General features: G+C 34.3%; 2 protein-coding genes across 2 annotated transcripts in view; one reads left to right on the plus strand and one right to left on the minus strand.

The window, feature by feature from the left end:
• LOC115697494 (nudix hydrolase 15, mitochondrial) overlaps positions 1-1,045 on the plus strand; it is a 52,477-nt gene extending 51,432 nt beyond the window's left edge. Inside the window, exons 3-4 of the mRNA XM_030624521.2 lie at positions 448-567; positions 672-1,045. Coding sequence (XP_030480381.1) covers positions 448-567; positions 672-893 — 342 coding nt within the window. The 3' untranslated portion in view covers positions 894-1,045. The remainder of the gene's footprint in view (positions 1-447; positions 568-671) is intronic.
• A 3,953-nt stretch (positions 1,046-4,998) lies between these two features.
• LOC115697368 (magnesium-chelatase subunit ChlI, chloroplastic) lies at positions 4,999-7,308 on the minus strand. Its single transcript, XM_030624347.2, has 3 exons — positions 6,873-7,308; positions 6,585-6,700; positions 4,999-6,328 (listed from the first exon to the last, which is right to left on the minus strand). The coding sequence occupies exons 1-3, from the start codon at positions 6,973-6,975 to the stop codon at positions 5,276-5,278; spliced, it is 1,272 nt and encodes a 423-aa protein (XP_030480207.1). The 5' UTR covers positions 6,976-7,308; the 3' UTR covers positions 4,999-5,275.
• Positions 7,309-13,919: the final 6,611 nt, after the last annotated feature.

Raw genomic sequence — 13,919 nt, forward strand, 5'->3', positions numbered from 1 at the left:
ATTAGAAGATTAATGTACATTTTACTATTAATAACATACATTATTATAACACAACTATGTTTTACTTACTAAATATACTGACACATATTTTATTTTTATAAAACAAATTGTTCAAATAATTATACTATTTTAATTATTAATTAAAATAAATAACTAAAATATTAAATAAAACTAACACTACATGGCTTGGCACGTAACAATCACCTAGTATATATATATATGTATATATATAATTTTAAGCAATTAATTTTGAAAATATTGTTTATATTTTCATTCCTCATTTTAGAATGAATGCTCCTACATAGTCATTGGCATCCCTAAGTTATTAAACTTTTCAATCTTATTTTCAAGAAAACACGCCTGTAAGTATCTCAGCAAAACATCAATATGGTCACTTTACACCCCTCCTCCTCTAATTAGGATTGCTTTGTCAATGTGGAAAAATAGATTGGTTTGCCAGTAGTTCCTGTAATTGGAGTACTTTCAGACAAGAAAGCATTTATTCCAGCCCCAAATGCAGCAGAAGTAGAAGCAGTATTTGATGCTCCCTTGGAAATGTTTCTTAAGGTTTCACCTCTATTCTAACCAGTTCCATTTCAATACATGATTAATTTTATTTAAAAATATTTCCTTATATCACAACTCGGTTTTGTGAATTGGATCGAACAAAGGACGAAAATAGAAGAGCAGAGGAGAAGGAGTGGAAGGGACACAAGTACTTGTTACATTACTTCGATTTTGAAGCAGAAAGTAAGAAGTTTGTCATCTGGGCTTTAACGGCTGGAATTTTGATTGAAACAGCCTCACTTGTGTACCAGCGGCCACCTGCATTTCTTGAGCAGAGGCCTTATTTCTGGAATGGCTGTGCTGACGAACAGACTGTGATGCCTTAAGACTCAAAGTCAAATAACATTGTAATGTTAACTTTTCTCATGTACTATTGCTTAATTTCATAATCAATGGAAGATGTATGTATGTATGGATAATAAATAACAAAAATAATAAAAACTCAACTCAATCTTTTGACCATTATTAGGGCTTGTTACTTGGAGGCCGTCTCAAGTCAATTAGAAGTTTTGGACCAAAAAATTTAATTAGGTCTTTATTAAGTAAATTTTTTATGGGAAATTTACATGGTATACTAACTTTTGCCATTTTTTTACAAAAATACTGTCAGGCGGTATTTTTTACTTTTTTACTGTGTTTTTTTATAAGTTTCATACTGCAGTATACTGTGTTAAGTTTTCACTGGTGTTCTACTGGTGTTTTACTAGTGTTCTACTATTGTTTTGAGTTATACTGCTTTGTGTTTTACTGGTGTTTTATAAAAACACAGTATTTTTGAAAAAATTTCCGTGTGACAGTATTATTGTAAAAGTTAACTCAAATTCCAGTATTTTTGTAAGTTTCTCATTTTTTATTTGTCTTTCTTTTTTTTTTTTCAATATATATAGTCGTAAAACTTTAAAATATAATATTTGATATAATTTTTTTTTGAATAATTAGTAATATTTTATATATTTAAACCTTTTATCCTATTAAAATATTAAATAGAGTATTTTAAAAAATAAATTAGGTATGTTTTTAAAAAATAGTTATATTTTTAATAAGTAATAGTTAAAATATAAAATATAGTATTTTTAAAAAATAAATTTAAGACCTTTCTGTCAAAGGGTTTTTTAGACTTAAGTGGGCCCCTGCTGCCTCACCGTTGAGCCAGCCCTGGTTACTTGTATTGTTTAAAGGCTAATTAGTAATTTTTTCCCCTGAACTTTGACGTGTAGTAAATCGTGCCCCTGAACTTTTTTGGCCTTTAAAAATTCCCCCCGAACTATTGAGATTGTTAAATTTAAGGACTTTTGTCTAATTTCATTCAATTTTACTGTTTCAGTGATTGTTTATGTACTAAACCATAGACTTTGATATCTACCAAATCATGCCCCTCAAACTTTGATATGTACTAAATCATGCCCCTTAAATTTTTATCTATGTTAGAATTTTTTACTAAAATTAGACAAAAGCCCTTAAATTTAACAATCTCATAGTTTGGGGAGAATTTTTAACGGCTAAAAAAGTTCAGGGGACACGATTTACTACATGTTAAAGTTCAGGGGGAAAAATTACAAATTAGCCTTGTTTAAATTCAAAATACTAACACGTCATGAAAATCAAATTCCACTTAAAACAGAAAGCTACAAAAATAGAAATTTCATACAGCGAACAAAATAAAAATTAAATCTCTACCTGAGTAATATATCACTAGCCTTTAACATTTAGATAGCTGGTGTATTAGGATTAACTTTAGGTAATTATTCATCTTGGTTAACTTAGTTTGTTAGATGGTTAATTAGTATCCCTAGCTAACTCATCTCTTTCTTATTTCTCCCTATTTAAATAGCTCTTGTACGAAGCACAATTTAGTTGAGTGAAATCAATACAAATTCTTGCTTATTTCTCTCTCTCTCTCTCTCTCTCTCTCTCTCTCTCTCTCTCTCTCTCTCTCTCTCTCTCTCTCTCTCTCTCTCTCTCTCTCTCTCTCTCTCTCTCTCTCTCATATGGTATCAGAAGTCACCTTGCCCACAAATTCCATGGAAAGACCTTCCACATGCTTTGAAGATGGTGTTCCTCCATCCACAGCTGAGCCTCATTCCTTAGAAATCAATCTCGATGTCGTTTTCGCCCAAAATCCTCTATCCTTGGCTACTCCACGATAAAATACGACTTTCAGGCCTCAATCTCAGAGTTTTTTCTACAAATCTAGATCATCAATCTCCAGAAGATGACAACACCACTACAGCTCCATCAAGACGATCTCATTCTTCTCTCGATCACCTTGTCAATGACGATGTGTTCAGTCCTTTTTTCCTCAGTGATGGCGATCACCGTGGCCTTGTTCTTGTGTCAACTATCCTCAATGGTACAAACTATCAGTCATGGAAACACGACATTACCATGGCTTTGGCTGCAAAGAACAAGACTGCATTCAAGATGGATGTCTCCCTTTTCCAGATGCTAGTAATCCTTTTCTTACTTCTTGGTTTCACTGTAATAACATAGTTATGATGTCAATTCTGTTTCATCCGAGATAGCACAAAGCATCATATACTTTGATCTTGCTACTGATATGTGACATGATCTAGCCGAAAGATTCAATGAGGGAAATAGTCCTTGCATTTTTCCATTATAAACACAACTCACTCGATAACAATAGAGTGATCATTCTGTCACTTCCTATTTCATAAAGCTAAAATCAATCTGGGATGAGTTGAAAGAATTTTAACCAAATACAACCTGCACATGTGGTGCAATGAAAATATTTCTTGATTACTATAACTAAAATTAAGTTCTTCAGTTCTTCACTGGTTTAAATCAGTTGTATGCATAAGTTCAAGCTTAGACCTTGCTCAATGAACCAATTCTAAATTTATCCTGAGGTTTTTTATGATTGTGCAAGAAGAACGTCAAAGAACTCTTGGATCCTCAGAGACACCTTATATGGTTGCTTCTGTACATCTCTCGTCTACCAATCCCCCACGTGCAAAGAAACCTCACCATTCTTGCTCTAACTGTGGCAAACCAGGTCTTTTAGTTAACAAATTCTTCTTTATCCATGGGTTTCCCCATGGCTATGAAGACAAGAAGAAACAAGAGAAAAGAAAAGCTAAGGCATATCAAGTTTTAACTAGCACATCCACAAATGATGCATTTGGAAACTTAGCCAGCACTGATCTGTCTACACAGTGCCAATATCTTATCTATATTCTCAGCCAACAACTTAATCAAACAACTCCTAGAGTTGACCCTACCATGACCCCTACTGCATCAAACATGGCTTGTAATGACTCTCCACTCTTCTTTCATTACTTAGATAATAGATAGTGGTACTACACACCACATGTGTTCTAATAAGTCATGTTTTACATTCTTTTCTAACAATTACTTTCCAAAACATGTCGTTCTACCAAGTGGCAACAAAATTCCTGTACATAACATTGGTACTATTCATATTAATTCTTCTCTAACACTTTATATTGTATTATATGTCACCAATTTCAGGATAAATTTGCTATCCATCACTGAATATGTTGACAAAACATCTAACTTGATTTTCTTTAACCATGACTCATGTGTTATTCAGGATCATTCTTAGAATGTAGTGATTAAGACAGCTAAAAGGCATGACAAACTATACCTGCTACATCAGGAACATATTCCCATTGCTATTGCTAGTCAATCTTCATTTCATTTTGTTAACAATAATGTAGTAGACCAATGACACAATCGCCTTAGCCATCTCTCAATTTATATTTCCAATACTTTCAATAAAAAGATTGACTCTTCTTTTTCAATTTAATTGGACATGCAGAAACTAGCCTTTCCCTCTCAAATGTTCATTTTTTTTTGTAGATGCAGATTGGGGAAGCTACCGGGACATAAGAAGATCCATTTCAGGCTATTTTATCTTCCTTGGAAACTCCCTTGCCTCATGGAAATTAAAAAAAAAAAAAAAAAAAGAACTTGTCTCTCGATCCTCTATTGAAGCTAAATATCGTGCTATAGCAAACACAAACTCTAAACTCACTTGGGTCCTTGCTCTTCTCAAAGATATTAGCATCTCTCACAACACACCTCCTATGTTATATTGTGACAACACCGCAGCTATACACATCAGTGAAAATCCTGTATACCACGAACACACAAAATATGTAGAAATTAATTTCCATTTCATTCGGGAGAAAGTTCAACAAGACTCACTCAAGCTTCTACATGTTCCCTCACAACATAACTTAGCTGATATTTTTACTAAAGCACTACTTCCTACTCCTTTCTCCAATATTGTTTGTAATTAACATATACACTCCATCTTGATCGGACTATTAGGATTAGCTTTAGTTAATTATTCACCTTGGATAAATTAGTTGAGTTAGGTTGTTAGATGGTTAGGTAGTATCTCTAACTAACTCATCTCTCTTTCTTCTTTCTGCCTATCTAAAAGGCTTTTGTACGAAGCACAATTCAGTTGAATGAAATCAATATAATTCTTGCTTATCTCTCTCTTTTCCTCATATGGTGGAGCAAAAGAGCCAGCAATTTGCTTGTCTAATTGCTTCTCAGTTTTGTAGACCATAAAAATTCAGAAATTACATAAAGATTTTGCGTATACGTCACTCTTGAATTATGGGAAAAGCATAACGTTATTTTCCTAGAAAATTAAAGGTAAATGACAGCTGCATTCTGTTTAAACAAAACTACAGGAGAAAGGCCTTGGCCTCACTCAGTTGAAAACCTCATAAAATTTCTCAATGACAAGTAGACCTGAATCAATTGACTCCAAGGGATCCTTCCGAAGACGATGTCTTAAGCAGTTAGGGATGACAGTAGCAATATCCTCTGTTGATACTTTATCTCTTCCCTTCAAAGCAGCCAAAGCTTTTGCAGCCCTGTTTGTTACAATGTCCCCTCTCAATCCATCAACATTCAGCTCTGAACAAACCTTTGAAATTTTCACTTTGAGTTCATGGTCGATCTGAACAGAAGATAGAGTACTTCTAGCTGCAGTAATTTGCTGTTGCAGTTTTTCTTGCTCGGCGTCATATGATTCGCGGAATTCGTTGGGATTTTTATCAAACCGAGATCTCTCCTCAACAATCTTCACTCTAAGCTCTGCATCCCTTACGGTACCCACTTGTGCATGCATTCCAAAACGGTCCAAAAGTTGTGGCCTGAGCTCCCCTTCTTCTGGATTTCCCGAGCCAATCAAAATAAACCGAGCAGGATGTGAAATTGAAATACCTTCTCTCTCCACAGTGTTCCAACCAGAAGCAGCAGAATCCAATAAAACATCAACCAAGTGATCATCCAAAAGATTAACTTCATCTACATATAGAATTCCTCTGTTGGCCTTTGCAAGAAGGCCAGGCTCAAAGGCTTTGACACCCTCAGTCAGAGCTTTCTCAATGTCAATTGTCCCGCATACCCTATCTTCCGTAGCACCCAAAGGTAAATCAACCATGTTGATTTTAGTCAAGACAACAGAAAGCTGGTCCCCTTTCAAGACACTCTCTCTGACTTCCACGCCCATAGACTCTGGATCTTCTGGATCTGAGTTGTAAGGGTCACCAGAAACAACCTTAATTTCGGGAAGTAAATCAACCAAAGACCTTACAGTGGTGGATTTTCCAGTTCCTCTATCACCCATAATCATGACACCCCCAATCTTGGGATCAATCACATTTAGGAGAAGACAAAGTTTCATCTCATCTTGTCCTACTATGGCTGCAAACGGGTAAACCGGCCTCTGACTATTCTTAGCTTTAAGCTTCCCGTCCTGAAAAATGATCAACTCCACCACTTTATTTGCATGTAATTTATTTTTCAAATAACGTTTTTCTCCCTTGTAGTAAACTCAAATTTGAAACAAATTATCTACTGAAATACTTATAAGCAATGCTTTAAACGACATTTAACAAAGTACAACAGAAGAAGACCTTTTAACAAACATCTACAAAGCAGAACCAAATTTGACCTGTACCAAGTACTTTTAGCGAACCATAGTTCATAATTCTAAGAGATAAGCTGCAAACCTGTTCCACAGAGTTGATTTCAGTAGCAACATTGGTAACTGCCACGTGGAACTGAGACCTCCCCTTTTTTACCTGAATCCCGGTTCCTCCATACAACCGATTCACATTGCCCTGCCCTGTAAAAGCCACAAATTTCAAAGAGAAAAAACCACAATTAAAAAAAAAGCTCAAAATAATGAACTGGGTCAATGAATATCATCCAAAAAATGAAAATTAGACGAAACCCAGAAAATAAATGAACTAAAGAATGAGGTCCATAGCCATAGATTGATTCGTTGAGTAGTGTACCTGGGTTGAAAGAAAAAGAGGGACTGGAAGTCTTCGAGGAGGGAGAAGACAGGAAGCGAGAAGCCAAGATTGCTGACGATGAAGTTCCAAGCACGGATGCCATTTTTCAAAAGCTTTGCAAGAGTGGAATGGAATGGGATGGCTATTGAGACTCGGTATCTGGAGCTTCAACAGCTTATTGGCATTGATTCTATTGGCTCTCGAAGCTGCGATCCTAAGGATAAGAAGATAGATTATAGGAACACGTTGCTAAACGCTTTGTCGTATCTATCAATCAATTTTTTTTTTTTTTTGGGTGTCACTCTTTGTAAATAAAGTACGAGACTGAGTTAGAGAACCAGCGGGATGTCAAAATTTCTCACGCGAGACCGTTTCTTATTTATTTTTTTTTTCTTATTATTATTTTATTTTTTTTTTAGAGAAAATAAATCATTTCGTTAAGATAAATCAACAAAAGTAATGATCATAAGAAGAACACCAAGACCACAAAATGACATTATTAAAGAATTAACATCCAAAATAATAAAATTTAAACTAATATTTAAACGTGAATTATTCACCCAGCCTACAATCACAATTAAATCACAACTAATATTAGTAGGATTAAATTCAAAACAGGTGTGCCAATATTAGTCCTATTCGAATAGCAAGAAGCTCCACCACATTAACATTAAAGTCTCCCAAGAGTCCCACTGTCCATGCCAACTAAATAACACCATCATCACCCCAGATCACCCTCCAATAAAAAAAATCCCCTACCAAGAACCATTGATGTATCTGCGGATGACGAGAAACATCAAGCAAGTAACAATGATCACTGCACAGTCTGACAAACTGTCAGCACTGAAGGGAAACAGTCCATCAAGAGTCCACATTGATGGTGATCGTGGAATTCCATCAATTGGTTTTTAGCTAGCTTTGGGACAACATCAATCCTTGATTGAGCACCACCAAACAACATCGAATTCCTATCACACCACAACCACAACATCATCATCATTACCGACTCAAAGATCTCTTGGGATAACTCTTCAGAGAGGAAATCAAAAACTCCTGTAGCGGACCATGGCCAAACCCCTAAGCGAACCCACTTAGGATGTAGAATAAAGAAAAATAACATTGCATGTTCTAGAGTTTCAACAACTTCTTCACATCTTGAGCACAAAGTCGAGACTTGAATTATTTGGGAGATCACTCAAGTTGCTATTGGTAAGCCTAAATAAAACCTCCAATAATCAGAATTCACACTTTTTAAGTTTGCATATGGCTTGTGATCCTTGAGTTGTTGTAATATCATTCAGAGATGTTGCTTCTGCTCCTCCTCCATCTGAGAGTACACAAGGATGTCATTGATAACCACTATAATATAGTTATCGAGAAAATCCTTGAATACTCTACTCATGAGATCCGTAGAGGCCGCTAGAGCACTTATCAATCTGAATAACATTACCAAAAACTCATAATGACTAATTTTTCGGATTATCTTCTCCCCGAGTTTTGAGCTGATGATAACCAAGCCGCAAGTTAATTTTAGAAAATATAGACTTTCCATAAAGCTAATCGAACAAATCATCCATCCTAGGCAACATATACTTATTCCTGATCGTTAACTTGTTTAGTTCCCAATTATTAATACATATTTGAAGGGAACCATTCTTCTTTTTCACAACAAAACCGGAACTCTCCAAGGCGATACATTGGGTCGAATAATTCCTAAATCAAGTATCCCTTGAAGTTGTAATCAACTCCTTGAGTTTTGCTGAAACCATCCTGTATAACACTTTTGTAACAAGTCCCACACTAGGTGCCAAATCAGTTATAGAATTTATTTCTCGTTGTGGCGATAATCCCGACAACTCCTCGAGAAATACGTTGAGAAATTCTTTTACAATTCTGACTGGTTCATGCCCAAATGTTTCAGGTCTGCTGGAGTCAATCACAATGGCTAAAAATCCTATACATCTATTGTATAGTAAATCTTTAGCTCTTAAAACTGAAATACCTGAAATTCGAAACCCTGAGAAAATTCAATATAAATAGATGGATCTTTGTCCTCCGGTTGAAAAGTTATCATTTCCCGCGTACAATTAATGCTGGCCGAATACTTGGCTAGAAAATCCATCTCAGGTTTGAAATCGAGCTCAACTAATTCCAGCTCTACTAAGTCAGCACCCGACTCCTATTTTCCACTCTAACTAGCATAGTCTTAACTTCCCTTTCAAGGATACCCAATTCTCCGATAAACAATAAGGTTTCAAGTCCTCTTCAATGAAATTACAAGGCCTACCCATGTAAAGACCGATTAGCTTTAATTTAGAAATTAGCAGATAATTAGGGCTTATTATGAAAATTATTTATTTATGATGATTTATTTGAATTCAGAATGCATTTTATATGTTACATATAGAAATTTCATAATTTTACATGTTTTGTGTCCGACAACATTGAAACGCGGTGTTTGGCTATTAAAATCACATCTTAGTATTATTAGTATAGCGGGACAATATAGTTAGACATTAGGAGTGTCGGGATTTTAGAATTTCCCAAAATACCCTTAAGTGACCCTTTATAATTGTTAGTGTGGGAAGGGCAAAATAGTCATTTTGCCCATTTATGTTTTGTCTTTTGTGGTTTTTAATTAAAGTTAATAATTTGATTTATTTGTTATACTTTGGCTGAAAATTGGTTTAACAAAACCAATTTTTATTTCATTTTTACAAAATTAAGGAAAAACTCATGAAAATCACATTTCTCTCTCTCTTTCAACTCTCTCTCTCTTTTTGAACCCCTAAACCAGCTAGGGTTCTGAAATTGTTCTTCAATTCTTGTAAATTTCTAGCAGCTCTAAGTGAATTCAAGCTAAGGTAAGCTTTTAGGTAACTTTTCTTTTAATTTTCTTGAATTTCAAGTTATGAATTTATGCATGCTTTGAGAGATTGAGTTCTATAGTTTCTGTTGATGTTTGAAATGTGTTTCTGTAGTTGGAATATGTTTATATATGTTGAAATAAGCATGTTTTGATGGTTGATTTGTTGTTTGAGCAAGCTTTGAGTTTTATAACTCAAGCTTGGCTCTTTAATGACGTTTTTCAATTCTGAGCTTGGGTAGTTGTTTTATTGCTTGGAAAATGTTTATTGGGGTATAATATGCAGGTCTAGAAAGTTTGGTTAAGTTTGGAATCGATTTGGTTAGGCTTTGTAATTTTTTGGGTTTTCTGGGTAAAACCGTCTAACCGGTTTTATAGGTACCTGTAAAACCGGGTAATCGGTTTTTACAGCTGGAATTCCCGACAAATTTAGCTTGTCGATTCGTTCTAGTTTCAGGTTTCTGGTTGGTTAATTTCCTGCTAGTTTAGGGTATTGTCGTATTAAGTTACAGTAGATAGGTTTTTGGGTTAAAACCTAAGTCCCGATTGTGATTTAGCGTGTCACTTATCCATGTTATTATCGATGAGATTTAGGAGCCTATAATTCGCCGAACAGTTGTTCCACTCAGGTTGACCGGCACACCTGAATTTGGGATTGAGGCAAGATTAGTATAATGTCATGCATATGTTATTACATGTTGTTTATGTTGGAAATTATTTTACCAGGATCTTAGATCTACTCACAAGTATGTTCATTAACACCCTAAATATGAACTTCTAAAACGATTATAAATAAACACATATAAAGTATGAGAAACCTTACATTGGGTGCAGCGGAATAATATGTCTCCTTCCACTCAGATCTCTAATCCTTGTATCCTTTCTGTCGCAGAGTATTATCAAGATCTGAGCCTGAATGTCCTTCTTGTTGAATTGCTTTCTTCACGATCTTCCACACTATGATTGAGGTACTACTTGCTGTGTGTGGGCACTACTCTATCACTAAGAGGATTCGAAACAATCAAGGAAGAACAAGAAAGGAGAGTGGCGGCTAGGTTTAGTGTGAAGGCTCAGGTTTTTTTCTGAAAGGAATAAGATGCAAAAGTTACTTTTCCTGAAGCCATCACTATCTATTTATAGCATCCCACATAGGGTTAGGTTTGAATTATTTGGCATTAAAATAATGAAAATATTAAATGATAAAGCCTACATAAGTGGCCAGCCATGGCTTAGTAGATTTGGGCCTCACTTTTGCAATTTTGCTGTTTTATCATTTCTGCATCTCATTTTCTCAAAAACGTAAAAATTTTCAAATTCAACCAATTAAATGTCTATTTCAATTATTTAATAACTATAAGTAATTATTAAATAATATTGTCATTTATTATATTTATTAATTAGACCAACCAAAGTATCTTAATTAACTAGTAGTTAAGGCAATTTGGAACTTTCCTGCAACTTTAACATTCAATCCCTTTCTGGTAGACCTAGAGACTTCAGATAGGTTTTTACACTTCTCCAAAATCACTATTCCACCACTAGAGTAATCACCATCTTATCAGTAGACTTTCTAGCACAAAGACAAGTCTCGAAGTCTGATGTGGTATAGTCTAAGAGTTTTAAACACACTGTTATTGACTAACATATAGTTCTTCTTTTTAATCTTAAGATTTACTTGATTGTCTTCCAATGTTCCTCTCCTGGATTAATATGATACTTACTCATTACTCCCACTCAACAGCAGGTGTCTGGTCTAAGGCATACTAAAGCATATCTGAGCCCTCTCACTGTTGATATAAGAAATTCTTTCATGGTTTTATCTTTTCTGGAATAGTGAGACTTTTCGTTAGATAAATAAAATCTATGCCTAGAAGTCGAGAAGCTTCTATAGATTGCCATTTGAAAGAAAATGCTTCAGCATCTTACTAAAGTAAGTTGCTTGCATTAGAGTAAGTAATTACTAGGTATACCACAAGCCATAGGTTTAGATAAACTCAAACCTATAATACTAGGAACAGGAAGTTTTGTTAAGTCCATTGAATAGATTTATACACGAAACTTCCTTTTATGTCCTTGTAATAGAAAACTTTAGGTTATTCCATGTAAATGCATTAAACCATAGTTCTATTGGCTTTTCTTCTTAGTTTCTTATCTTGACAATCCATTACTTGTTTAAACTCACAATGAATTTTAATCACTAGTGTCTTCCAAGTCATAAGAAGGTGAGTTCCTAGAAACTCTCCCACTACGACAAGGTACCGTGAATTATGTCTAAGAAAACTAAATGGTATTGATCTCTTCGGTTGTGACAAGACAACAGAGGCAGTGGGATCATCATATGTCAATTAAGATGATAGAACACTTTTGGAATCAAGTAAAATATCTCCTTTATTTTCTACTTTATTTTCAGACTTAGTCATTATCTTAGAAAAGCAGTATTTGTTTAAACAAACACTTTCTTATCTATTGACTATGCGATGGTCCACCCCTAATCACTTAGAATAGCTAACAAACATGCAAACCATGGTTAACAGTTCTAGCTTTTCTTAAGATTTTGATTAGGTCATCCATGAATCTAGTAATGATTTACATTAAGTATACAACCATTACATCATTCTGAAATTGTATTACCATAGAAGGTCTTAGGCAACAACTAGTAACTAATCGTCAATTTGCAAATTGAAATTTCTGGGGAGGTAAGTTTGGATATAATTCAAAAATCAAATTAATGATCTTTGAACTGCATATCTACTAACTATTTCTCCACCCCTATCAGTTCGCAAGATCTTTAACCACTTACCTTAATGGTTTTAACCATTGCTAGAAATTTATGAAATTTTTCAAACATTTCAAATTTCTTTGCATAAGGTATAATCTAGAGTGATCGTTTTAAGAATACAACGAAAAACTCATATCCACCCCTGAATGTACATCCATCTGCGAATGAGATGAACAACTTTCAGTGGATATAGGCATATTAACTCTTTGTAGAGATTGATCTTGTCAAAACCACTATGAACAAGATACAAATGCCATAGATTAAAAATGTGTGGTAGTGTCTTTTGATGACTTAGGTTTAGTTACATCAAAGAGTTATTAGAATAGTACAAGTGGATCCTGGTCACAGAATACTAAACTCATATTCCATACAATTTGAATCCATTAATAGAAGATGGATATTAAACACTTGTGAAAGTGTAACTGTATTGTATTCCGGAATTAGAAATATAAGAAAATTTCAGTTTGGATTCTAAAATTAAAGTCAAAGACTTAAATTTATACCAAATATAATGAGTAATTCTTTCTTGGACCACCACTACTAATTTAAACTCTAAGTCAGATTTGCCCATACAAGTAGGAGATTTCTAAGATTGATGACTTATATCATTGTGGAATAGAATTTTGGGTTATAATCATATGTCATTTAATTTCTTAAGAGAAAATAGAATGACATGAAATGATTTATAGACCATTCATCCAATGATATGTTATTGAGCTACTTCGAAATGAATAAGCTAAGAGGAATTAGGATAATTTCGTTGTTTAAATAAGAATCCAACGATGCTTCGATTAGCGAAAGTCAAAGTAATCTTATTTATACAATCTTCTTGTTTCATATTGTAAAAATACTAGTCTAGGGTGTCATCAATTAATGAACAGCTAGATGTCGCATATACAATATTTATCTTTCGAGATCTAACACTATTATGTATGTCTAATGGTGAAAATCCATTAGGGATTTATCTCATTAGATAAACAAACCAAGTTAGACCAACAATGAAGATTCGAAATTAAAATACAGTTTAATAACAGAAAATAACATGGTTCAATGTAAATTCATACACAATTCAGAAATTATTAAACATATAGCAAGTAGGAATGACAAGTGAAAATACTAAAACATACAATCCTAAATAATTTCCAAGGTTTTCAACAAACTGATATCAGTGTCCCATTTAGGCGAGAGTCAAAGCTACCATTCATTGAATAGAGTTGTCAGCTCATCTAAAATGTTAAACATTCTAGCAACCTTTTATTCGATCAAGATTGGAATCCAGCGTTGTCCGTTTAGGCGAGAGTCAAGGCTATCCCATCTTATGAGCTTCTACCATCGTTTCATATTTTGTAAGTCAAATACAGTCGCCACCATTAGGGTGATCCATACTATATAAAACACTTAC

This window comes from Cannabis sativa, chromosome 7, assembly GCF_029168945.1.
Source record: "Cannabis sativa cultivar Pink pepper isolate KNU-18-1 chromosome 7, ASM2916894v1, whole genome shotgun sequence".
Lineage (NCBI taxonomy): Eukaryota > Viridiplantae > Streptophyta > Magnoliopsida > Rosales > Cannabaceae > Cannabis > Cannabis sativa.